This window comes from Apis florea, unplaced genomic scaffold (assembly GCF_048593485.1).
Source record: "Apis florea isolate Af1SG1 unplaced genomic scaffold, ASM4859348v1 contig_3758_pilon, whole genome shotgun sequence".
In the NCBI taxonomy this organism is placed as follows: domain Eukaryota; kingdom Metazoa; phylum Arthropoda; class Insecta; order Hymenoptera; family Apidae; genus Apis; species Apis florea.
In genome coordinates this window covers 1,229,535-1,255,885 of record NW_028256839.1, presented here as the reverse complement: position 1 = coordinate 1,255,885, position 26,351 = coordinate 1,229,535, and the positions used below count along the sequence as shown (strand labels likewise).

The 26,351-nt window shown below is 19.0% G+C and overlaps 5 protein-coding genes across 16 annotated transcripts; 2 read left to right on the top strand and 3 right to left on the bottom strand.

Annotated features, from left to right (window-relative positions):
- Nucleotides 1-5: 5 nt before the first annotated feature.
- On the bottom strand, nucleotides 6-1,814 carry Ntmt (N-terminal methyltransferase). Of its 6 annotated transcripts, none has more exons than XM_012492089.2 (5): nucleotides 1,543-1,814; nucleotides 810-999; nucleotides 522-708; nucleotides 350-458; nucleotides 6-283 (listed from the first exon to the last, which is right to left on the bottom strand). In XM_012492089.2, the coding sequence occupies exons 2-5, from the start codon at nucleotides 996-998 to the stop codon at nucleotides 55-57; spliced, it is 714 nt and encodes a 237-aa protein (XP_012347543.1). In that variant the 5' UTR covers nucleotide 999; nucleotides 1,543-1,814; the 3' UTR covers nucleotides 6-54. The 6 variants fall into 6 exon arrangements, with proteins under 6 accessions (XP_012347543.1, XP_086771096.1, XP_003697652.1 ...); XM_086914970.1 differs by having other exon boundaries at nucleotides 1,733-1,802; XM_003697604.3 differs by having other exon boundaries at nucleotides 810-1,002; nucleotides 1,543-1,798.
- Nucleotides 1,603-12,967, top strand: LOC100870678 (uncharacterized). Of its 2 annotated transcripts, none has more exons than XM_086914964.1 (14): nucleotides 1,603-1,740; nucleotides 2,233-2,503; nucleotides 2,574-2,695; nucleotides 2,754-2,875; nucleotides 2,947-3,089; nucleotides 3,164-3,332; nucleotides 3,431-3,857; nucleotides 3,934-4,271; nucleotides 4,343-4,689; nucleotides 5,283-5,356; nucleotides 5,437-5,668; nucleotides 5,755-5,927; nucleotides 5,995-6,267; nucleotides 11,421-12,967. In XM_086914964.1, exons 1-14 carry the CDS (start codon nucleotides 1,603-1,605, stop codon nucleotides 11,604-11,606), a joined length of 3,015 nt encoding a protein of 1,004 aa, XP_086771090.1. In that variant the 3' UTR covers nucleotides 11,607-12,967. The 2 variants fall into 2 exon arrangements, with proteins under 2 accessions (XP_086771090.1, XP_086771091.1); XM_086914965.1 differs by lacking the exon at nucleotides 1,603-1,740 and adding an exon at nucleotides 1,803-2,122.
- LOC100870559 (putative ATP-dependent RNA helicase TDRD12) lies at nucleotides 12,526-17,817 on the bottom strand. 2 transcript variants are annotated; one of them, XR_015294363.1, is made up of 17 exons: nucleotides 17,249-17,817; nucleotides 16,815-17,083; nucleotides 16,498-16,697; nucleotides 16,281-16,413; nucleotides 16,064-16,205; nucleotides 15,835-15,999; nucleotides 15,442-15,594; nucleotides 15,205-15,357; nucleotides 14,906-15,140; nucleotides 14,699-14,842; nucleotides 14,445-14,626; nucleotides 14,245-14,370; nucleotides 13,711-13,859; nucleotides 13,475-13,645; nucleotides 13,252-13,368; nucleotides 12,955-13,134; nucleotides 12,526-12,879 (listed from the first exon to the last, which is right to left on the bottom strand). XR_015294363.1 is itself a non-coding variant. In XM_086914966.1 (17 exons), exons 1-17 carry the CDS (start codon nucleotides 17,423-17,425, stop codon nucleotides 12,667-12,669), a joined length of 2,961 nt encoding a protein of 986 aa, XP_086771092.1. In that variant the 5' UTR covers nucleotides 17,426-17,817; the 3' UTR covers nucleotides 12,526-12,666. The 2 variants fall into 2 exon arrangements, 1 of the variants encoding a protein (XP_086771092.1); XM_086914966.1 differs by having other exon boundaries at nucleotides 13,200-13,368.
- LOC100870441 (uncharacterized) lies at nucleotides 17,812-22,734 on the top strand. Of its 2 annotated transcripts, none has more exons than XM_086914967.1 (8): nucleotides 17,812-17,845; nucleotides 18,391-18,522; nucleotides 18,640-18,801; nucleotides 18,948-19,177; nucleotides 19,250-20,399; nucleotides 20,603-20,707; nucleotides 21,601-21,635; nucleotides 21,717-22,734. In XM_086914967.1, exons 2-8 carry the CDS (start codon nucleotides 18,446-18,448, stop codon nucleotides 22,535-22,537), a joined length of 2,580 nt encoding a protein of 859 aa, XP_086771093.1. In that variant the 5' UTR covers nucleotides 17,812-17,845; nucleotides 18,391-18,445; the 3' UTR covers nucleotides 22,538-22,734. The 2 variants fall into 2 exon arrangements, with proteins under 2 accessions (XP_086771093.1, XP_012347473.1); XM_012492019.3 differs by having other exon boundaries at nucleotides 17,827-17,873.
- On the bottom strand, nucleotides 22,732-25,346 carry mRpL42 (mitochondrial ribosomal protein L42). 4 transcript variants are annotated; one of them, XM_031919230.2, is made up of 2 exons: nucleotides 23,930-25,346; nucleotides 22,732-23,181 (listed from the first exon to the last, which is right to left on the bottom strand). In XM_031919230.2, the coding sequence occupies exon 2, from the start codon at nucleotides 23,179-23,181 to the stop codon at nucleotides 22,822-22,824; it is 360 nt and encodes a 119-aa protein (XP_031775090.1). In that variant the 5' UTR covers nucleotides 23,930-25,346; the 3' UTR covers nucleotides 22,732-22,821. The 4 variants fall into 4 exon arrangements, with proteins under 4 accessions (XP_031775090.1, XP_012347479.1, XP_031775089.1 ...); XM_012492025.3 differs by lacking the exon at nucleotides 23,930-25,346 and adding an exon at nucleotides 23,658-23,917; XM_031919229.2 differs by lacking the exon at nucleotides 23,930-25,346 and adding an exon at nucleotides 23,413-23,873.
- Nucleotides 25,347-26,351: the final 1,005 nt, after the last annotated feature.

The following is a 26,351-nucleotide window of genomic DNA, read 5'->3' as shown; positions in this document are numbered from 1 at the left end:
AAATGTACAGGTAAAAAAATTTATTTAATTTTGTATCATTTTTGACATTTAGATTTAAAGTTTGTTATTTGGCTTTAAAGCAAACATATAAACTGGATATAATCCACGTGGAAATTTATGTTGTTGTTCTTCTTTTATACAAATTAAATTTGATTTCTGAAATATACGATATAATTCAGAAAGGGGTCGTGTCACTGATGAATCCTTAGTATCAACTTCTAAATTTTCAGAAGTTGTCACATTTTCTTTAATTACTATTATACCATTGGATCTTAAACCACAACTATAAAAATTATATTAAGTAACTAAAAATAATTTATATTTTTTATTAAAATTAAATAGTACTTACGAGCATTTTTTAAAAAATTCTATTAAATCATTATGCTTTAAATGTCCCAAAACCCACTGACACCAGATGACATCATACTTCTTGGTATTAAAGTAAAAATTTTGTAGTCCTTGAAATATGAGTTAATTAATTCAATATCTTTTATATTATTAATAAACCTATAAGATATTACCAATGGGATAATAATTTTGAATTCTTGTAGAATAATTTTTCAAATATGTTTTAGCTACTTCTAAAAATTTTAAATTTTGCTCCACTAAATCAACATGTTTAAAATGATTTAATAATAAATTTTTTGTTATTCTTCCTATGCCTGCACCACAATCTAATGCAAATGTTTTTGATGGAGGATTTTCTAACTAAAATAAAATAAATTTTAATATTATAATATTATATTATATATTTAAGAATATTAATAAAAAATATTTTTAAATATTAAAAAATTAATTACAATACATACTTCGAATAAAGTTTTCAAAAATTTTGTGGATCCTTTTATATCAATTTGAGAAATAAATCCAAAACCACCAAGCATTCCATCTACTGTAGCTGGAATATGTTCCCAATACTTAGCAGCTGCTGTATAAAATTCATGTTCTTCAAGTGTATTTTCTTCTTTTTCCATCTTTGATGATGATAAGTAATACATCCTACTTATTTAAGTTAATATAATTTAATCTTATTTTTATGTCAATAATTTAATTATTTAAAATAAAAAACTATCAAGAGTTCATGTCACATGTTTGAGGAAATTAATAAAAAATAAATATTAATTTATTTTCATAAAAAATATAATATAAATAAATCAAATGTTTTTTGTGTTTAATAAAAGTTTTTCATTAGATAATATTTATTTTATTATTAATAAGATATATATTAACAAAAATTTTTAATTTTTTTTACTAATATAATTAAAATAAAATATAATGTACTTTATCGATATATAATAAATTATCGATTTATCGATTGTAAAATATCGACATATTGCTTATTTTCTTTAATCGAAATATCGGTAATATATCGATTATTGTGTATAAAGCATTCTTATAATTTAAAGATAAATTTATAAAAAGAAAATATTATGTACAAAAAAAATTATAATTTATTTATATAAAAATTCATATATAAAATTTTGAATTAAGGATTACATTATGCATAGTTAAAATATAGGTGTAGTAGTTGTGCATACTCACTGGTCAGTTTGGTTAGGATAAAATCGATGTTAGTCGTTAGTGAGCAGTTCTCTTGGAATCATGGCAGAAGTACGACTTTATGACTCAACAATTTGTCGGTTATGTGCAGAAGATAATGGTAATGGAGAATTACTTTACATGGGAGATGGTGATGATCCAGATTTAAGTTCTATGGTCAATCGGTATTTGCCGCTCAAGGTATGAAGCTTCGAAACATTAGACTCTAACTTGACTTCCTGCTTCATATACAAATACTACCTGAATCAAATGTTCGATATTTCCTTCTTATATGTTACATTATTATTTACTTTATTTATTATATGAAAATTTATTATAATATTTATAAATTTTGTGTATTTACAATTATAGAATAATATCTTTAATAATAAAATCAATAATAAATTTTGTATGTTCGTAATTCAGTATTGAAATATTCTTATAAATATTCTTATTTTATGTGATACTGTGTGTTATGAATTTTATATAATTATATTTAATTTAAAATAATTTACAATCAATTATTTTGTTATATGAATTTAGAAATGCACAAAATTTCAGATTTTTAAAGAAATTTCTTACGGTAATGAAATAGTGAATAATAATTGAAATAATTATTGATTTATTGAGGTTATGTTAAAATAAAAGAATTGATTTTTCAAAATAAATAATATAATATAATTTTGGTTAAAGATTCATGATGATGGCAAATTACCACGTACTATTTGTCCTGGTTGTAATATTCAATTGGAGGCTACAATACAGTTTTTTGAATTATTGGTGGATGGTCAAAGGAAAATTCGTGAGATGTGGAAACATCAGGTAGAACAACAGCGTAAAGCAGAACGAGAACGTCTTCGTGCTGAAAAGGAAAACACAGAAATTAGATCTGAAGCATTACATTTAGATAATATTTCAAGATATAATGAAGAAGATCAATTTGAACAACAGATTATAATAAAAAGTAATTATTTTATATTTTAATTAATTTCTATTTTAATTAAGATTATTTATCATATTATCATTTAATATAGTAATGCCAGATGGTTCTATGTATGCTGTGGATCATGAAATGAGTTTACAAATGGAAGGATTAAATAAACCAAAACGAAAAAGAGGGCGTCCACCAAAATCTCAAACAGAAAATATATCTATTGTTAGTAAAGATAACATTTTTGTTTAAAATAAAAAATTTTTAAATTATTAAATTTTAGGAATTAACAAAAGGAGAAGTATTAGAAGGAGTGAGTCAAGAAGAAGAAGATAAACATGAAGAAGAAGCAGATGAAGTAGATGGAGATGGAAGACGTCGCAGAAAACGTAAAGTTCCGAAAAGGTATTTTTTGTAAGAAAAAACAAGTGATAATAATTACTATCATTTTTATAATAGAGTATGAAATAATTTAGATATATGGAAGCAGTTCAAGGTAAAGAATTAGAAAGAATATATAAAGAAGAAGGAGTAATTGATGAAGAAGATGATGATGAACAAGATACTTTTGAAGATTCTGAAGAACAATTAAATATGTCAGTTCCTGATAGTCATGAAGGTAAGAAATGAATTCTAATATTAATTAAATATTTATCTAAAAATTATTTTTTGATAGTCATTTGTATATTCTAGAAATAATTGGTCATTTAGAGTCTGAAGAAGGAAAAGATCTTGGAGAATTAGTGATAGTAAATCGAGGTAGAGGACGAGGACGACCAAAATTACGTCGTAGAAGAAATAAATTTACATGTCAATTATGTGGTCGAGGATTTCTTCAACGTAGTAGATACATTGTACACAAGTAAACAAAATCAATTTAATTTTTAATATTATTTTTAATTATATATATTATTATTAATTTTTAATTAAATGATAAAAATATTTTATTTTTCTAATTAGGAGTTTCCACAAAGGTGTAAAGTATGAATGTTCAGAATGTAAAAAATTATTTACAAATAAGGAAAATTTAGGATTGCATCAAAAGGCAACTCATCATATTGGAAATGATATTAATCAAGAATTCGAACATGCTGTGCAAGATTCAAGTTTAGAATCAAAACGTCATTTATCTGGGGAAGATAATATTTCTAACGTAATAGATCATGTTTTAACTGAAGAACAACATACAAATAAATTTTCAAATAATTCTAGTGATTACCAAAAAAACTTTTCATGTGAGCAATGTAAAAAGTTATTTGAAACAAAGGAAGCATATGAATTACATGTTAAAGTAGTTCATGATCATGATAAGTTATTTATTTGCACTATATGCAATAAAAATTTTACTCAACAAACGGCTTTAAAACATCATATGTCAATACACGAAGTATAGAAATAGTTTTAAAATTATTGAAATATTTTAAATATAATAAAATTAATAATAGTTTTTATTATTTTTGTAGAGACATAAATTAGAGAAAGAATATCCATGTGATATTTGTGGAAAAGTACTTAATCATCCTAGTTCTGTAGTATATCATAAAGAAGCGGAACACAACAATGGTCGGCGATTTGTTTGCAATAAATGTGGGAAAAGTTTTAAACATAAGCAATTATTACAACGTCATCAACTTGTGCATTCTGATGATAGACCTTATATTTGTAAATCTTGCAATGCCAGTTTTAAAACAAAAGCAAATTTAATCAATCATCAATCTACACATACTGGCGAAAAAAAATATTTTTGTGAAATCTGTGGACAACAATTTGCACATAAAACTAGTCTTACATTGCATTACAGGTTATTATAAAAATACAAAAATTGAATTAAATAAATTTTATTATTAAATAAACGAATAATTTTATATTTAGATGGCATACAGGACACAAACCATATACATGTGAGGTATGTCATAAAAGTTTTTCACAAAATGGAAATTTACAAGAACATATGCGAATACATACAGGAGAAAAACCTTATTGCTGTGATTATTGTGGTAGAAAGTTTACTACTTCTTCACAATTTAAACTTCATGTTAAACGACACACTGGCGAGCGTCCTTGGAAATGTGAATTTTGTGCAAAATGTTTTTTGCATAAAGATACATGGAAATGTCATGTACGCAGACATAAAGGAGAACGACCTTTTCAGTGTGCTCATTGTAATCGAGGTTTCACAGAACAATGGGCTTTAAAAAAACATCTTCGTTTGCACACTGGTATTTTTTTATATTTCATTTTTATGAATTTTGTATTTTTTGTTTTTATTAATGTATTTATTATATATTTTATTAATGTATTTAAAATTAATTATATCGCAAATATCGTAATATTGAATGTATATACTGAATGTGATGCTATAATTGGAAGGGGATTATATTTAAAATAAATCGGAAATATGAAAAATTTTTTCAGATATGGTTTTGTTTTTAAAAATCAAGAATATTTAATATTTATTTAATATATGTTTATTCAATTGTATCTTGACTTAATAATTTTTTGATATAAGATTTCTGAACATAATCATGTTTATTTTATTGGCTAAAAAAGATTATAGACGAAAATTTTATTCAATTTTTATTAATATTTTCTAACATATTTTAATATTATATTTTATCAATCATTAAAAAATTTTATTTAACTGATCAATATTTTTTATTAAAATTCATAATTTAATAAGCCATTATATATAAAAATCGAATAAAGTATACCAAAGAATTGATAGATAAATTATAAATTTTTATTATTCAAAAGATTTTCTAGTTGTAAAATACCTTTTATTCTAAACTTATTTTATATTTTTTTTTATTAGGTGAAAAACCTTATTCTTGTGATGTTTGTGGAAAAGCATTTGCAGATTGTTCAAACTTAACAAAGCACAAAAAAGTAGGAATTCTATTAATATATATTTCATTATGCATATAAAAAAATTTAATAATATGGAATTATTATCGAGTTTTTTGTAGGTGCACAGAGAAACTAAACTTTCTACAATAAGTGAAATAGAAGGATCTCCAATTGGAGAAGTATGGCAAATTTTACCTAGTTCTCAAGAATCTGATGAACAATCATTAACTGATCAAATGGCTCAGGTTATTGCAACACAAGATGATACATCTGGAGATGGTATTCAACAAATTATATATGTTTCATACCAAGATCCAGATGATCCTAATCAATCTCGAACTTTACATTTCGGTAAAAATGAAATAATAATTTATAGTATCTTTATTATTTATATTTAATTTTGTTTATTTATATTTTTCAATTATTATTGAAATCAGTTGATGCTGGAATGATGAGAAATAAAGAAGAAAAAACAAATGTAAATCAATCATTATCACATTTAAGTGTAAGCAATGATGGAATCCTTTCTAATCCAGATCATGATACTGGAAATAGCAATTCAAATGAACGAATAAATGTAGAACTTTCAGAATCTGATCTTCAACTTCAGGTAAAACAAATAAAATATTAAAAATGATAAATAATAATAAAAACATAAATAATAATCATATTTACAGATTACAGATGAAGAAGGTAATCCAATTCCTCTTTCAATTCAAGATGCTAGACAACTTTTATCTCAAAGTCAATTTGTTAATCAACTTAATGATGGTCAAGAAATTAGAGTCCATCCTGGCGTAATACAAGATGAATTAACAACACCGTTAAGTGTACATGTTAATCAAAATTCTGATATAAAAGATGTTGACATTTCCAATACAGTAGATGCAAAAGTGAAAAATATTTCAACTGTACAAACAGATGCAGAAGCAATTGTGAAGGCATTACAGGTAATAATTTTGAATAAAATATTTTAATAATAAATAGAATTATAAGTAGCTAATATTGAAATAATTATAATTTTTTTATATTTTATTTATATTTTTAATTTTTTTTTTAAATTAAAATATTTATTATATCAATGTTTGAAATATTTATACATGATTATTTCTATAAATATGAAAAAAAAATACAAAAAAAATATTTTAATTATTTTTGTGTTATTTTGTACGCATACATAAATATACACTGAGTAATCTTTTCAATATATATTAAATAACGCTAGTTATTACTATTAATAATATCAATGATACATAAATTTTGAAAGTTAATAACTCATTAATAGCTTATGAAAAATATATAGATATTTTTTGAATACTTTTATTATATATAATATTAATTATAAGAATATACAATAAAAAATATAATGTTTCATCTAAAAATTTAACTTTCATAAAGTTTTCCAACATAATCTCAAATTAAATAATTATCATGATCTCTTCAATACTATATAACTTTCATTTAGAACATATTTTTGCATTTCTAATACTTATGAAAATAATCACATTTAACTTGTTAATTCACTCATATTAACATACTCATATTAGTATTTAAAATAATTTTTATAAAAATTAAAATAATACATTATTTTTATATAAAATTCATAAAAATTTACATTTAGAGAAACAAGAAATTCTTTTTTATTATCTTATTCTCTTTTATTTTAAATTATAACATTGAATATTACGTTTTAATTTAGTGTTTCAAAATTTCAATTTATTTTTATAGATTTTATACAAAGTATTAATATATTCGGATAATTTTAGAAGATCAATTTAAAGATCAAAATGAATGTATAAATATAAAAATGATTAAGATTTATTTAATTATATAAAATTATAATTATAAAATTATAAATAAATTTTCATTAAATGAAGCACAATGCAGATAAAATAAAATTTTGTCACATAAATATTTAAATTGCTTATAAAAATAAACAATAATAAATAAATATACATTTTATATATATAATTTTATATAATATTTAATATTTTATATATATATATATATATATATATTTTTTATAATTTTTTATGTTTATTTTAGTCTCTAGAGTCTTCAGAAACGTTTCACGAATGTATTAATGTCTTGTAATAATACCTTAACTTTTTAATATTTTATTTTTATTTTACTTACTGCTATCTTTATTATTTTATTCATTTTCATATGCAATATCTTTATTTTAATAATCACTATTTTTACTAATTTTTATTAAACTTCTGATTAAATATAAAATAAATAAATAAATATAAAAATATTTTTGTGAAGAATTAATACATGCATTTATTAAATATATAATCGATAATGAAATTATAATTCGAGATAATACAAATTAAATATCATTAGATATATCTCCATAATGGCATCATATTTCTTGTATAGTTTTAAATCATAATTTCTTACGAAAAGTGACTCAGTAATACATTTTCATTTTATAGTGATTGCATGTCAAAAAATCAAATGTATATAATTGGTTTAAACAAAACACTATTTTATATTGTATAAGTATTAATTAAATAAATTTATTATTCGGATAATTTATTCGTTAATATATATTTATTGATAGTTTATTAATTATTATTTTTTATTTATCTTAAAATTAAAAGTGACCTTTCAATATCAAATACAATTTTTGAAACTTAATCGTGATGCATTACAATTGTCATATTATTTCTATGATATATTATGATAAAAAAAAATTCTTAATAATTCTTATTAACTAATATAAAAGTTGAAATTTATATAATTATTATAAGATGTCTCATCATTTACTAATATTTATTGTTGTTATTACATATAGATAACAATAAATGTAATTGTTCTTTTTTAATGAAAAGTTCCAAATTTGACTAAATAATTACAAATATATTTTTTTATAATTATTTATTATTATATGTATTTTTATGAATTTGTTATGAATTTAATTCATATTGATTTCTATTTCTTTCTATAATATAATAATCTTTTATAATAATTTTGAATTTTTTTCATAAAAATTATAAAATTAAAAAAAGTATAACTACTATATATTCAATTTTGAATAAAAATAAAAAAAATAAGAGGATAAAAATTAAACTTTATTCTTATAATAAATAGAAGTATAAAAGGAAAACTATTCTGAATAGTTATTGAATAGATATTCAATTATGATAAAAATAAAAATCAATAAGAATAAATATAAAATAAAAAATTTATAATATATGAATCCTGTTTTAGTTGTCAGATATACCAATATTTTTATTTAGAACAAATAAAAAAATAATTATAGTAATAAATAAATAATTAATTAAAAAATAAATAAATATATTTATTATACGATTATATTATATGATCTGTTTGATCATTAATGAAAAATCAATTTTACTAATAACTAAAAATATATATTAGCAACAATATTAGTAATAATTAGTTTTTGAACATTAGACTATTGAAATATACTATTAAAAACCATTATGTATTAAAAACCATGAATGAAAAAAAATAGAAATAAATAAAAATTATGAGTGATCTTTTATATAATTAAGTATTAATAAGATTTTTGAAATTTTTCTGCACTTAATTCTCAATTTTTAGTAGATTCTATTGGATGTTAAAAAAATGTGTTATAATAAATGTATTCTTTCTTTAAATTGTTTTGTTATACTGTATTGAAAATATATATAAATCCAAAACTAAGTTTGAGGATTAATTTATTTTTTTTTTTTCATATATTTTAAGAAGAAAAATTTGATATAGTAACAGTTAAATATAAAGTAAAAGATTCTAAGAAATCAATTGAAGAACAATGCATCAAGATATAAAATTCCAATGAAATCAATGTTCTTCTAATTAATAAATAATGGCATTTTTTTTTAATTATAATGAATCAAAACCAAGAATAAATATACCTTGAGAAAAAGACTAATTTGTCCAGATTTAAAATAATAAAATTATAATGAAGTTAATGAAAAGTATATTATTTTTGGAATAGTATTAAAAATATATAGTATAGAAGTAATTATATTAGAATTATATAAAAGTATATTATTTCTGAAATTGTGAAAAAAAAACGGATTCTCCTTTTTCTAAAAAAAATTATAATTTTAATACAAGATTGTAAACAATGAGGAGAGTGATGAAATTCTGTATTTCTGTATTTATACATTGCTTTTTTCATAGAGATATATTATATAATATTGATAATTTTTCTATAGATTGATATCTAGAGATTATACGAAGGTCATTTTTTTAAATTAAATTATATAATTTTGAATTCGTTTACTTTAAAAAATATTAACTTATGTTGAAAAATCATTGGTTAGATAATATTTAAATTAAAAAATTTAGAGGAAAAATAATTCATCGCTTATGATTAGCTCTAATTCAATAGAATAATCTTCTAATATAGAACAACAAATAAAACACAATTTATTTTATTAACATATGTATTTATTTTTAATTAAAGTGATAGAATATAATACACATAGAAAATGCAATTTTTTGTTTTTATATATTTATATATATCATATTAAACTATAATCAATTACGAGAGATTATTATCTTTGCAGTCTTCAATTATAAATGAAACTATAATATTTTTAAATATTTCATAATTATTTTTCGACATACATGAATAAATATTTTTTTATAAAAAATGCCTAGATAAATCGATTAATGTATTCAAATTATGATTCCATTTAAAAAAAAATTGACTTTAAAATCTTATTTACTATTTGATCTGAAAAAAAATTGTTTACACAATATGATATCTTCCCTTGAAAACAAACAATTTTTGTTAAGACATTTTTTTTTTATTTAATCCTTTATGAAATAGAATCTATAGATAGAATCTATCTAAACGAAATATGACGAAGACAAATTTCACAATATATTTATATATTTATATGTATGTGTATTCTGTTTATATTTATAATTAGATCTTTAGAAATATAGAATATTAATATATTTGTAGAACATTTTTAGGGAGTCAATTCTAAAAGCCAAAACAAATATAAAATATGATATACAATAATGTCGATTGAGGCCATTCTATTTTCATTACATAATTGTCGCAATTTTTTCTTACTTCTTTTATCTAATGCAAACTTAAATTGGTTATAAGTTCAATCGAATTTTTGTCAATATCAACTTTTGTATTTGTTTTAAAATTAATTCTTCTAAAGATATTCCACAAATATATTAACATTATATACATAATTCGTTGTTATAATATATTAATTATTTATTTTTATTTATTTATCATAGTTCAGTTTAATTATATTCCATTTTCAATAACATTATATTATATTCAGTTTTTCAATTTGTTTTATTTTTATGTGACAAATAATTTCTTCCTGAATATGTTCATTAGAATGTTTTTAGTTAAATAAAATATTTAATCGCTATTGTAAGCATTACTTTTTCTTCACATTATTCTGTTTTTTCACATTTTCATAATCAAAATTTTAAGTAATTTAAAATAATACAATTCTTTGTATGATGACATCTTTCTAATTATAATTATAATCTTTCATAATTATAATAAACAATCAAATTGTGTTATTATCGCAAAAAATCTTATATAAGTAATATTTTACTTTTTAATTATATACAACATATGAAATTGCATTTTAAAATATATTTTTAATATATTATTACAAAAAAAAATTTGTGATTTTTAATTTAATTAATGATATAATAAATGATATAATATTAATATATGTATATATGTATAATAATATATGTATATTATCAATTATTTTTTTTAAACTTTTCATTTAGAACTTCAGACAAATAGCTGATAATACTGGCCATCTTTGGCCAGTATTATATTAGTTAAATTAAAAAAATTAAATTGTTTATAATTTGAAAAATAAGCTCTGTCATTTTTATAACTTTTGTGTTTAGTATTATATACATTAATTTTTTAAAAATATCAATAAAATCTATTTATTTATCATTTGCGAATAAATAATTTTAATTTACTTATTATTTACCTTTATTATTTATTATTTATTATTTAGAATAATTATATTATTATATATCTACAAATTTTAACATTTAATTCTTGTATAGTATAAATACAATATTAATAATAAAAATTTTATATATAATTTTGTAATAGGATGAAGATACAGATGCAAATGCTGTTGCAACTATTAATCAAATGGAAGAATCGGAACAATCTGGGATCGCTGAAAACGAACAAGCAATAGAATTTACAACACAAGATGGTCAGAAAGTTCGTTTAGTTACTTCTTATCATGTTGATCCAATGCAACTTGCTTCTGAGTACCTGACTATTGTATAAAACTTAATTATAAATTTATCTAAATAATTTCTTTAAACTTATTAATATAAATAGTACTTTATACTGATTAATAGAATTTTCGAAGTAGACCACTTACTTATTGACGAAACTTTACTCAAGCAGAATATGATTATAAATAAATAGTCAGAAATTGAAATTTAATTATACTTATAATTAAATTTTATTGTTATTATAATTTAATTATATTAATTTTTAAATTTAATTAAATATTTTAATTAATTTATTTCAATTGTTTTATTTCTTAAATATATTTTCGATCTTTCCTTTTTTCTCTTTTATTTACATTTTTTTACAATAATTATTACAACATTATTTATATTAAGTAAAATATTAATAATTATAATATTAATAAATTAAGAATTCCAAGAAAATTATATAATGTTATATTATTTAATGTGAAAAAATGTATGAAAATAAAATGAAAAAATGAATTTGATTGTTCTAAAATAATTAATATTTATAATTATATATAATTAATATTTATAATTATATGTAAAAAAGTAAATAAAAAAATCTTAACAACAATTAAACCAATACGAATCGATTTTTGAAAATAGATATCTTCTTAATCATAGTATTCATAAAATATATATAATTCATATATTCATTTATTTTTAAAAATATGAAAAAATAACTAACTTTAATTATTTAGTAAATAGTCATTCATTCTTTTACAAAAGTAATTATAATTTAACAAATTTTATAAGTTAATAAAGTTTCGTTAATAATTAAGCGATATTTTTTAAGAATTTTTCACGTGAATTTATTTCTGGTAAATTAAATTAAAATAATATTAAAATTTACTAATATTATGGTAATTGATGATATATATATGCTATCTATGTATATGTATCCAATATACATATATATAATAATAATACAATAATAATACAATATATAATAAATATTTAAAATATTTGTTATATTTTTTTTATGATTATATTTTATTTTACATTTTTAATGAAAAAATATATATAGAATATAGAATATAATGATTTTTGAAAATGTATTTAAATGTAATAATTTTTCATAAATTTTCTTAAAGATTCAAATCATATCCATTGATTTGTAAAAATCCAGCATCTCTACAAAGTTGGTACATTTGATTTAAATGCTTATCATTTTTGATAGCATGATCTTTTATTAATAATTCTGTTTTTATAGACGAACCAATTAAGTCTTTATATCCAATCAATTTTGTCCCAACGTTTAAAGTATCTACCCATATTGTATTTCCAAGATGTAAATTTACCTATTTATTTAAATCAATATTATATTGTATTCATAAAAATTATAAAAACATAAAAAAAAGTAATATATAACATACCGTTCCAATTACATATGATCTATTGTCAACATTTTCTTTAAACCATTCATATACAGCATCAATTGCACAATTATTCCAAACATATTCATCATCATGAGGAACTACACCAACTAAAAATACTTCAAATACTTGGATAGGATATTTTACAAGTTTTTTTGGCATATATAGTAAATTATATACCTAACATAAAAATGATATTATAATTAATATAATTTTTTTAACTCTTATATTAATTAAATACATACATTTACTTTGTTCAAAATGACTCCATTATCAATACATTTTACATTTACATACTTTGGATTTCCTGTCTTATTCTCTCTTTCAATATGTAAAATTTGTACTCTTTTAAAAGTATCTACTGGTTCTTCTAAACCACATATACATCCAATGTCTATTATTTCACATTTCTTCCTGTAAAAAAAATCAAATATAAATAAATATATTAAATAATTTTTAAAATATTATTTTAATTTATTAATATTTAAAACATCATAAACATATTTTTATATATATTAACCTGTTTTTTGCATTAGAATAGTATTCTTGAATACTTTTGCTAATTAACATATATTGTGTATTAGGAAATTCTATTTCTTCTAATGTATCAAATTTAATATATGATATAATTCTAGCAGAAACATGTGTGGCATCAAGTATACTTACTACTCTGAATTTCACTTTATCATTTCTAAAATAATATCCAAAATTTATTAATTAAAAATTTTTTATTAAAGTTATAAGTTTTTTACTTACATTTGAATATTTGTGAGTGGTTTATCAATTTTTGAAATTATTTTATGTCTAAATGCACATGAAATTTGTTTATTACAAAATCCCCAGGACTTTATATTATTGCAAATAGGATAATTTTTTTTTTTCTTTTCTAATGCATTTGTTATAAACTTAACAAATTTTTAAAATAAATTTGTATCATAAATTAGTATATATTATTATTAAAAATTTGGAAACAATAAACTTTCTAAATAATAAATACTAAATAATATATAACACAAATATCAAGAAACAAAATATTAAATGAATATAAGTTAAAATCTATTTTTTGATTCATTAAAATGATTGTCTTTTTTTTTATTATTACTAATTTTAGACATTTTATTTATTATTTTTTCTTTATTAAATTGTCAATATGTATTATAAGTGATTATTTTTATAATATTTATAACAAAATTTTTTATTTCATGAAAAATGTGATTAGATTTCCAAATTTTTATTATATATATTTATATATATTAAATTATTAAATTATTTTAATAGTATATTATATACCTTAATATTTTCTAATATATTTTGAGGAATTGTAATATTCATACGTTGCATAATTTTCATTACATGTAAAAATTGTATATCATTATTTTCATCCATCATTATTGTTACTTTGCAATTGCAATTTTCCTTAAATAAATTTATTGTATAAAATTATTTTGTATTAAATTATGCAAAAAATTGTTAATATAAAATAATTGTACCATTTGTAAATTTTCTATAAGTGTCGAAAATCGAAAATTAAATTGAGTCTTAGAATGCAAGGGAATTGAATAATGTATTAACCAAGTTACATTTGTAATATCTATATCAGATAATATATCATCTGTACATATTAAAATTGGATAAGAACCGCTTATACAAACATTCCAACATTGTTTAATATCTATTTGAAATAAAAAATATTAAATTTAGAAATAATAGAATTAAAAATTGAAATTTTTAAATATATTCCTACCTTGTAATTGAAAAAAATTCATATTTCCATGAGCTAAAAGAATTTCTATATGTTTTTGTAAAAAGTTATATAATTCTTCAGCTTCATCATTATTTGTACAAATAATTATAGTTCTTGTATAAGAATATCCATTACTTAGTAAATCTATTATAAAATGATTTTAAATTATTTAATTTTAGTATAAATAAAAATCTTAAAATGTTTTACCTAAGAGTTTTTCATTTTTTTTTTTTGAATTTATTACATATATATTTATATGTACAGATTTAAAAATCGCAGCTTCTAAAAAAGATGCTATACATATGCATGGATTATCCATAAAAATAAAAGCAATTTTTTTTAATTGCGGTGTCCAATGTGCTGCAGTTATTATAATTTGCAACATTTTATTTTTTGATTCTCTATTAGAAATAATATTATATTTCTTAAATAAATGATTTACCTAAAATTATATTTCATTATATTTAAATATAAAAACAAAAAAATTAAATGTAAAAAAAATTTACAGAATCATAATATTTATTCAAGATAATATCACCACCATCCAAAATTAAATATTGAAGATTTTTAAAATTTATTAATTTTTCATTCCTATTCATAAAACGTACTAAAAATCTAGGTGTAGAAATTAATATCTGACACCCATTAAACATTTCAGCCTAAAAATAAAATATTTAATTTTTATTTCATTAAAATAAATATTTTTGTTTTTTTTTTTATATTTAATTTAGAACTTTACATACCACTAATGATCTTTCTGATTTACCATTAATTGCAGCAATTGATCGTATTTTTTCATAATTTTGTAAGAATTCTGTACATAAGAAATTAACTTCTAATACTTCAGAAGAAGAAGAACATAGTATTAATACAGATGGATTTATTCCTTGAGGAAGCTATTTCAAAATTTATATTTCTTAAAATATGACATGTAAACATGACATTTTAAAAAATATAATAATTGTAAATTAATATATATTTTTTAAAATGAACAATTATCTGATAAAAAATAATAAGAGATTATAAAGTTTCTAATACAATGATTCTTTTACATATAAACACAAAAATGTAATATATTATATAATATTATTTTTAATATTAATATAAAAGTATAATTATTTTAAATAATATTTTACATTTGCATTGCTAGCCAAAAGTCCGCAAATAGCAAATGCATATCCAGTAGTTTTACCAGATTTTGCTGTTCCAATTGTTATTATATCTAAACCCTTTTTTATAGCAGGCCAAATATATGATTGTATTTTTCTTGGTTTAGAAGATTGTATCAATGATTTCCAAATCTTGAAATATGAATATAAATTAATTTTTATCTATCTTAATGATAATTTTAGTGCATAATTATACCTTGTGTATTTCTGCAGGAAATTTTGCATCTAAAGTGGAATTTAAACATTCATATTTATCTTCTCCATAAATTAATACTCTTTCTTTATTTTTTTTAAATTCATAATACTTATCTTTTTCAAATTTCATTTTGTTTACAAAACTATTAATAAAAAATGTAATAAAAATGTTAATAAAATATTAATTTCTAATTATTAATTAATATTTTTTATCAAACCTTTCTTTTTTTTCTTTTTCTTTATTATTGCTACTTAACACTTTTGAAATGTTTAAATAAAATATCATTTCATTATTAATTATTTTTCTATCTAGCTTTTCATTCAAAGGATTTTTTATAAATTGCAATAATTCTATACAAAAATTAAATACAAAAATAAGCATCAGGAATAATGTAATTTTAAATATTAAAAATATATAAAAATATGATAGATTACCTTTATCTAAATAAACAGCATAATGATTAAGAACTAAAATTTCACTTAAACATATTATATTGTTTTTTATATTAAGGTAAAATTCACCATAATATCTTCCATATTGATCAGATACTAAATAATCAAAATAAATTGTATCAGATGCACTTATTAATTTTTTTGTGTATTCAATTGCAGATGTGCTCCATTCGTCTAAAATTCTTTATACATACAAAAAAGAAAAAATGAATAATATAATTTTTAAATATATAAATTATTTCAATATATTAAATAATATATTATATTAATATTATATTAATTATTATATTTAATCATACGTTAGAGTTTCATTATGCATAGAGAAATCATATTTTACATCAGCAGGTAAAACATTATATAAACCAGCTGTAAAGCTCAAATATTCTTCTGTAATTATATCAGTTGAACAAATAACAAAATCTTCTTTTTTTAATACAACACAAATACCATGATCAGATAGAAAAATATTATATATATCTTTTAAATTTCCTATATTACAAATATGTCCTCTAGATAACCATCCAGGAAAATCACATGTTGTATGTAATTTATTATATACTATAACTGCCTAAAAAGATTTATATATAAAATAAATTTTTTAAATAATTTAAGTAAAATAATATGAATTATATTTAATTTATAAATATATAATATAATATAAATATTAATATATAAATATAATTAATATTAGTATTAAAATAACAATTATATTTAAATTATTTTAAAAACTTACATCTCCTATTTTTGGTTCATTGTATTTTTTAACAGTCTTAAAAATTTCTTTTTTTTTAAATAATTTCTTATTGATAGAATTTAATTTTTCATTATAATGTTTGATTTCACAAATTCTTATAATATATGGTGTTAAAACATTTGTTACTTTAATTACTGTTACGGTAGGAGGCAACATAATAATTATAATTATTTTATAATATAATTTTATAATATAAATTAATTTTTTTATTAATATAATTAATTTTATAATATAAATATTTCTTTTTTATTTCTTTATATCATAAATTGTACAAAATGAAAAATTTTATAATGTGAATTTAACCTGTATTATAACAATTTTGATTACTCATATTTTTTCTTTAATTATTATTATACATATATAAACAAATACAAATATGTACATTATTAAAATAAAAATTGATAAATATTAATTATTATTTACTATTTATATAATATAAAGTATATGAAAAAGTATTTGAAAATTGTCTTTTACATACTTAACTTAATACAGTAAAAAATAAATTTAAACAGAATGTAAACAGTCAATAGAAACTTAAACAACTTCAGGGCAAACAAAAAAAAGATAAAGTGAATTGTAATGTGCTTGATTTTAAATTTTCTTAGTAAATATTTGATATAAAGATTTATAATAAAATTAATATAAAAAATTTTAATTTTTAATAAAATATAATTATCATTTATTTTATAATTAATTTATACAATATATTTTTAATAAGCCATGTACATTTATTAATTTTATCGGTTATAGTTATTGTTATGAAAAGTATTTATTATGTTCGTTATAAAACTATATTGTTTTATATAATCGAAAAATTTTTAAATTATTATTTTAAATATAAAAATAAAATATTAAGCATTTTATATTTTATTTTTTTTTATTTTATATTTTAAAAATGATTTGTAAAAACTTTATAAAAAATTATATGACATATATAATGTATAAATTAAATTTTAAAATATTTATATTATAATTTTATACAATATAATTTTATTACATACAATTATATACAATATTTCTTTCAATCATTCAATTAATAAATGATATACTTTTATATTTTAATTATGATATAATTTTTATCATACAATAAATATTTTATTTTTATATTCAATATATAATAGGTTTAAAAATTAATAGAACAAAAATTTATAAAATTTCAATTATAATTAAAATATAATGTCGACCTTAAAAACAAAGGGATGTCTTTTTTTGGCTTCTTCTCTTTGCGATGGTTTAGAAGATAATAATATAAAGTAAGATCTTTATTTTAAAAAAATTATAAATTTAGATTGATATTATTATATAAATAATTTACATATTATTATATTTCTTATATTTCAAAATTTTTATTTATTTATTTATTTTAATAGACAAGTAACTACTTTACTTTTAAATAAGGAAGCAAATCCAAATATTTTAATTCCTACATATGGAGTGACTCCATTTCATTTAGTAATAGGTAATGATTCTGAAGCATTTGCAGAAGAAGTTACTAAATTATTTTTACGTCATGGAGGTAATCCAAATATCAGGTAATTAATTAAAATAAAATTAAAATAATTAATTATAATATTTAAAATAAAATTAATTTTATATTTTGAAGAAAAATATTTATATAAAAATATAATTTTTTCATATAATATATAACAATGAAATATTATTTTAATTAATCTTATAGATCAATAGATGGATTAACTCCAGTTCATGTAGCAGCAGCATGGGGTAGAGCCACAGTTTTAGAATTACTTTTAGCAAATGGTGGAGATCCTCTTTGTTTGGATGATGAAGGACGTAGTCCTTTTCATTATGCATTTGATGGTAAATATTATAAAGCAATTGTAATACTTGGAAAATATTGTGATAATACTACAAAAGAAGAAAAACCAACAAAATATAAAATAACTTTTGGTATGTAAAAAAAATAAATTTTATCTATCTATAATTAATTAATAAATGAATAAAAATTAATATTTTTTATAGATAAACTGCTGATTAACACTGAAAACATAGTAGCTGAATATATTGTTCCAGAAATTTCAGATGTTATTGAAAGAAATATATTAATTGATACATTTAAAGAACATAAAGATGAAAAATTTACTGATATAAAACATATAAATACTTTTAATTTCAGTTACAATAATATAAATAATGATAATCAAGTTAATAGTGCAATGACGAGTGCAGCAGAACTTCAAATTCGTGAAGAAATGGATAAGGAAAAGTTCTTAATCAATGAAATTATTAATCAACTTTCAAATTCTTTAAAATCTAATTCTAAAGAAGATGAAATTAATGAGAAATATGAACAATTCAAAGAAATTTTATATGATACAAGTCCATCATCTACAATAAGTACTGATAATAATATATCATATAATATAAAAGATAAATTTTCATTAAAAATAAAAGTAAGAAAACGATTTATTACCCGTCGAAAAAATTTTTGTCAAAACAATAATATTAAAATTCCGTTAATATCTGTATATGATCCAAGTGATTCCATCATAAGTAAATCGCCTAATTTTTTATCAAATAAATCAATAGAGATGGAACAAAAATATTTATCTCCAAAAGTATCAAATAAAGAATTAAAATTTAAAACTTTTACACCTTGTATAACGAGAAATCGGTCATTTCGATCAGAAGAATTTAATTTAGGAAAAGAAATAGCAAGATCTACTCCAAGAAGAAAAAAACGATTTTATAGACAGTATTCATCACTTAGAAAACTCAGAAAAAATAATAAATTTATTTCTTCAGATAATACAAGTCCTGATGCAACAAATTCTTTGTCGCCAAATCAAAGTTATATAAAAGACTTGGATTATAAATTTAATAAAAACCTGGCAATAAAATTACATGAAAATAAATATGATGAAGATATACCAATAAATTCAAAGAAAAATGAAATTAATATTAAAACATGTATATCACAAAAAAATTTAATAGAAGAACTTAATAATAATTTTAGAACTTTAAACATAAAAAAAATAGATTTTAACAAAAAAAATAAAGAACATTTAAAGGAATATATTTCACAAGAAAAATTTTCAGATAAAGAAGTAGAATTAAAAGTTAATAATACTATAAATACTTTTAAAGAAAATTTGACTACTTTTCTTTCAAGGTAAGATTATCTATGTCCAATATATATTTATATTTAACAATTATTTCAAATTTTATTTTAAAATTTATTAAAATTTATTAAATTTATCTTATATTAAAATTTATTTATTTTTATAGTTTTTTTAATTTTTATGATATTATAATTCTTGAGATTTTATCTCAAAAATATTTAATATTTTAAATTTAATAAATTATTTTTAATAGTTTCAGATCACAATCATATGTTAGTGTACAAGAAGAATATAAATATGAAAATGCAGATGAAGGTGTAATTTTCTTAGAACGTAGAATTTACACATTATCACCATGGTAAGATAGTAAAAGTATTCTTTTGAATAATATCAATGTTTGATTGAGATAAAATTTAATAGTTAGATCATCAGAAAATTATCTGAAATATGAAATTTTAATTTTTAATATTTCATACATATACATTTATTAAATATATATATAATAAATTTCGACTATGAATTATTAGACTATGAATGAATTCTTAAAACATTGCTTGAATATATAAAAGTAAAATTTGTTTTAATAATTTCAATTTCTATTCCTTTTTTAAATCAATCATATTTATCACAATAATTAAATACATGAAATTTCATTTATGCTTATTTTTTATATTATCAAAACTTGTATTTTTTGAATATATGAATTGCTAAATCTAAAACCAAATATTTTTTCTTATGATTCTCTTGTGATCAAATTTTGTTTTGATCAACTATTAGTTTCATTTGATAGTACAACTAAAAGAAATTATAGTTAAATTTACATGATTAAATATCATATTTTATTAGTGATTATATTAGTGAAGGAGAAAATGTTTTGAAAATTATTAGCTATTATTTTTTTTCACTAAAATAAAATCAAAAGTGAAAAACAAAAATAGAGAAATAGAGAAATTTCAATTTTCAATTTTCAATGAAATTTCCAAATTTCTAATAAATTTCATTTCAATTTTTAAAAAAAAAAATAAAAATTTCTATATCAATTTGTTAATTAAAATATAATAAGAAAAAGTAATATGAGACTATAAAGTTTAATCTTAATTTAAAGCAAAAATGAATTAAATAATCATAAGGTAAAAAAATTTGAAATATTTTTTCTTTTAATTCTATAATTTTTTTTTTATTGTACTTTGAATCAGTGATCAATTATTATTAATAATGAAATAATTATTTATTATTTTTATTTATTTACAGTAAATCTGCAAATTCTACTTCATCTGAAAAATTATGTAAGATTTAATTAATAATTATTTAATAATTATGCTTCAATTTATAACTTTTTATAGTATATTTTACATAAATTTATTTAGGGCCTAAATCATTAAACTTATCAATGAATCCAACAAATGAAGCGCTACGAAAGGAATTAATTTATTATGGCGATAATCCTGGACCAATCACTAATACAACCAGGCAACTCTATTTAAAGCGTCTCACCAAATTAAAAAGTGGAATATATAATTCATCATTCTTTGAAATTAATCATTCTTCGTTTAAAATGGATTATTATGAATTTCAAGTAAAACCATTTCTAATGTATGGAAATTGGGTTAATGATTTAGAAAGATACAAAATCATTGAAAAAAATGCTTTTAAAGAATTTTCCTTAGCAAGTCCTTCTAGAAAATGGAGAGAAGGAATGAATAAAACTTGCTTTAATTATTTACTCTTAGATCCACGTATAACAAAAGATTTACCTTCTCGTATAGAAAATCTAACAAAACCCATAGCTTGGACTACATTCCTTTCTGCTATTTTTTATATAGGTAAAGGTACACGCAATAGACCATACTCCCATCTTAAAGATGCTTTCGATACATGGGTTTCAAATAAAAATTCTGAAAATGCAAAAATTCAACACATTTTAAATATTTGGAATGCTGGATATGGAATTGTTTGTCTTCATATTTTTCAAAATAGTATTCCAGTAGAAGCTTATACACGTGAAGCTGCTATGATCGATGCTTTAGGAATACAAAAATTAAGAAATTGTAAAAATGGAGATTATTATGGAATAGTTGCAACATGGGATATAGAGGAAAAATGTAACTTTGGAAGATATTTATTATACCAAGCAATGCAAATATTTTTATATGAAGGAGAAAGACAAATATTACCTCAAAATTTATAGAACTTAAATGTCATTTTTTCTGAGAGACTAATTCTTATTTAGATGTATTAATACATATTATTGACTTTTGTGTGTATATATATATGCGCGCGTGTGTATGTATATGTTGTATATATAAGTTAGGAATATTTTATATTTAAATAGGTGCAATAAAATGGAACTAATTAATTTAATAAATAAAAAGACTGAAATAATAATTTTTTAAAATTCTATTATTTTTCTTACTCTAATATTCCATTCTTTTTTTTATTATATTAATTTACATTTTAAAAATATATAACATATTACAGATATGGTCTGTCTGGTTCTATTTTTTTAAGTCTCAACAATCGTTTTTTAGGATACCATCTATGTTTTGTAGTGTATGTCATTTTACGAAGTTCTTCAATGACAACTTCTTTTCTTTTATGCTTAAAAACATCTGCAATTTCTTTTTCACCAATACATAAAATAGAATTTGATAAAGTCTCTTCTTCTTGTGGTAGTGGTAATGAATACTTGTAAGGAAATTCTCGTTCTGGATGCCAACAGATAATCATATCATTACTCATTGGTATGACAAATTCTGAAGGTAATTTAAAAGAACTGAGATATCGTTTGCAGAATACATTAATTGTGCGTCCAATACCTAAGACAGCATTCATCTATTTAAAAATAAATAAATATATTTTTATATTATAATTATTTTTATAATGCATACAAGTAAAAATATAGAATGAAAATTTGAAAAATAACCTTAAACTATTAAAAAAATAATTGGAATTAATAAATATTTGTGTCATACTTTACGTATATTTTAAATGATTAAAAGTATTATAAATAATACATTTGAAATAAAATATGTTGATGAAAATAATTAAATTAAAAAAACTCACAGTAATATAAATAATATTATTATATTATTATTATATCAATCACTTAATAAAAATTTGTTTTATTAATTCATACAATTGTCAGATATTGGAACAAAATTGCTTCCAATGATCAAAAGATAACAATGCAGAGAAACGATACTTTATTAAATAAAGACATTGTTAAATACGGACTTTAGTTGACTATTCCTACTATTTCTTAATGTGACTCAATTCTTCTCCAATAAATTACGAAAAGAATACCTAACCTCTTATTATTTTTATGTGACCATATTAATTTTTGGATTATGTTATTTATAACATAATTTATAACGTTATTCAATTTATAATGTTGTAATATTTTGAATTTTTTTAATTTTGCTATTTTTTAATCATTTGGAATTTTAAAATAAATAATAGGGATTCGAATAAAACAAATATTTAATATTTTTGCATTAATATAATTTAAAAATTATTTAAAATTTAATTCATGATAATAATATTTTAATAAATATATATAATAAATAATAGCGATACTAACATTAATAATATGTTTTTTCCTTTTCTTTTAAGAAATTATTTCTTTTAAGAAATAATTATTTCAAAGGATCCAGATTTCAAGTTTCGATTTAAAAAATGCAATGATACAATTTATATAAGACAAAATGTAAAGTCTTATATAAATTTATTACAAAAAAAATAAGTGAACTATTGAAATATAAAACTTCAGTTATATTATAAATATAATTAAAAAAAATATAGAAAAAAAAATTTCATCAATGTTTCCAAACCAAAGAAATTCATTGATATTGATAAAAAAAAAATGTAAAAAAAGCAAAGTTAAAGATTTCTCTAGATAAAAATTTTCTTTTATTGAATATTCAATATTTTATTGAAATATATATATATATATATATATATATATATATATATAGTTTGGTCTGATTCAAATATAATAAAAAACATGTTTTTAAAAAAATAAAAATAATATCATAAAAATTGTTATTATTAAATTTATTCTATTAAAACAGATATAAATGCTATAAAATAAATATTTTTCATTACTAATATATATGAGCTTTGATGTATCAGATATTAAAACTTTATCTATTTTAATACATACATAATATATTATATGAACATGAAATATAAATATTTGATCAAGATTCAAGATGGCATTACAGAAAATTTACATAAGTGCTTTAAACTAGATATTATATATTAGATATTATATATGCTATACAGACTATGTATTATAGATTTATACTTGCATATTATATGCAATCATAGAAAAATAATATATTTGGATAATATATACATATATAATGTTAAAAAGATGGAATTCTTATTTATTTTCATTGATTTCTTATTTAGTACAATAAGGAAATTATTATTTTTCTTATGCATTTATTATTCTATGCATATCGTACAATAATTTACTTGATAATATGAAAAATTGCATTCAATTATATACATATACACACATATATATATATATATATTTTACAAAATTAAAAAGATAGAATTTTAGAAAATATTCAAAAATCCATGCAAAAGAAACAAAAGGAAATATTTCAATCATCCATGACATAATAACTGATACTGTTATATATTGTTATAATGCATGAAAAAAATACTATAACAATATATATAAACAGTTATATATAATATTTTTATTAAAATACTTTGACTATCTTCAATTACCCAAAGTTTTTATCAAAGCATTTTACAATTTTTAAAACTTGTATTATATATAAGTTTGCACAAATATTTGCAGATTTTAATGTATAATTTCAAAGTATAGTAATACAATTTTAATATTTTGTTTCTTGAATATTTTAGAATTTTTTTAAATAATTAAAAATTTTTAAAAAATTCTGTATAATAAATGATTTATATAAAATTAATATCAACAATGAAAAAATCTATTTTCCTTAAAATCCATTATTACCAGCTTCAGAAATAAAAAAAATTAAGAGTTTAAATTCAGTTAAAAACAATGAAAAAATAAAATTTATCAAATTTTTTTATATTCAAAAACTGGTTAAAAAATTAAATGAATATAATTTTTAATATTTAATATCTTTTAATTTAATTATATTAAATTGCTTTTAAAATACTACTATTTAAAAAGAAATTTTTATATTTATTTAAGTTTATAATCAATATTTGACAAAGTTTTAAAAAATAATTTTGAATACAATTATGAATAAACATTTTTGAAACAATTTTGAATAAACATGAAAAGAAATTATAAAGTTATTAGAATATATATTAAATAAAACAAATTTCAAAGTGCTTTAGATTTGAATGAATAGTGTTGTCATTGTTATTTTATTTTTTTTAAAAAGGAATTATAATTAAATATAGATAAATAAAAAATAAATAATAAATAAAAAAAAATTTTTGATTGAGAATAAAATTATGATTAAGAATCTTAAAGAAGAGTTGATTTTTAAAATATTAACATTATTGCATTCTAATGTAAACATAGAAATATATTTTTTAACTACATAAAAAAAAATTTTTAAATAGATTAAAAACAGAAACAATATGAAAGTGAAAATTATAAGAATATAACAAGAATTTCAAAATATATAAAATAAATAAAAAATATGTTAGAATTATTTAATATATATATAAAAAACGAATAATAGAAGAATTAATTATTATTAATTATTTTTTGAAATATGCAATTGATAACGAACAAAATGATTTTTAAAAAATAAATTTGTAAATCGTATATTGTATATGTATTAATAAATATTTATATATATAATTTATTGTTTATTATATATTATTTGCCTGTAAAATTTACATATATACAATTTTTTAAATCAATGAATTATAATAATTATCGACATTTTTAGATTTTATTCGATAAAATTTAAAAAAATATATAAAAAAAGTCTAAATTTAAAAAAAAAATATTTTGATTAAAACTTTTGATATTGTATGTTGTC

Coding starts and splice junctions, on each gene's coding strand:
- mRpL42 (XM_031919230.2), bottom strand. CDS start 23,181: ATGAATGCTGTCTTAGGTATTGGACGCACAATTAATGTATTCTGCAAA.
- LOC100870559 (XM_086914966.1), bottom strand. CDS start 17,425: ATGTTGCCTCCTACCGTAACAGTAATTAAAGTAACAAATGTTTTAACA. Junction 16,206..16,280: donor GAAAAAGAAAAAAAAGAAAG/GTTTGATAAAAA, acceptor TTTTATTAATAG/TTTTGTAAACAAAATGAAAT. Junction 13,646..13,710: donor CCACTCACAAATATTCAAAT/GTAAGTAAAAAA, acceptor ATATTATTTTAG/AAATGATAAAGTGAAATTCA.
- LOC100870441 (XM_086914967.1), top strand. CDS start 18,446: ATGTCGACCTTAAAAACAAAGGGATGTCTTTTTTTGGCTTCTTCTCTT. Junction 18,523..18,639: donor TTAGAAGATAATAATATAAA/GTAAGATCTTTA, acceptor TTATTTTAATAG/ACAAGTAACTACTTTACTTT. Junction 20,400..20,602: donor TTGACTACTTTTCTTTCAAG/GTAAGATTATCT, acceptor TATTTTTAATAG/TTTCAGATCACAATCATATG.
- LOC100870678 (XM_086914964.1), top strand. CDS start 1,603: ATGGCAGAAGTACGACTTTATGACTCAACAATTTGTCGGTTATGTGCA. Junction 3,333..3,430: donor AGTAGATACATTGTACACAA/GTAAACAAAATC, acceptor TTTTCTAATTAG/GAGTTTCCACAAAGGTGTAA. Junction 4,690..5,282: donor ACATCTTCGTTTGCACACTG/GTATTTTTTTAT, acceptor TTTTTTTATTAG/GTGAAAAACCTTATTCTTGT.
- Ntmt (XM_012492089.2), bottom strand. CDS start 998: ATGTATTACTTATCATCATCAAAGATGGAAAAAGAAGAAAATACACTT. Junction 709..809: donor TTTTGAAAACTTTATTCGAA/GTATGTATTGTA, acceptor ATTTTATTTTAG/TTAGAAAATCCTCCATCAAA. Junction 284..349: donor GAATTTTTTAAAAAATGCTC/GTAAGTACTATT, acceptor TAATTTTTATAG/TTGTGGTTTAAGATCCAATG.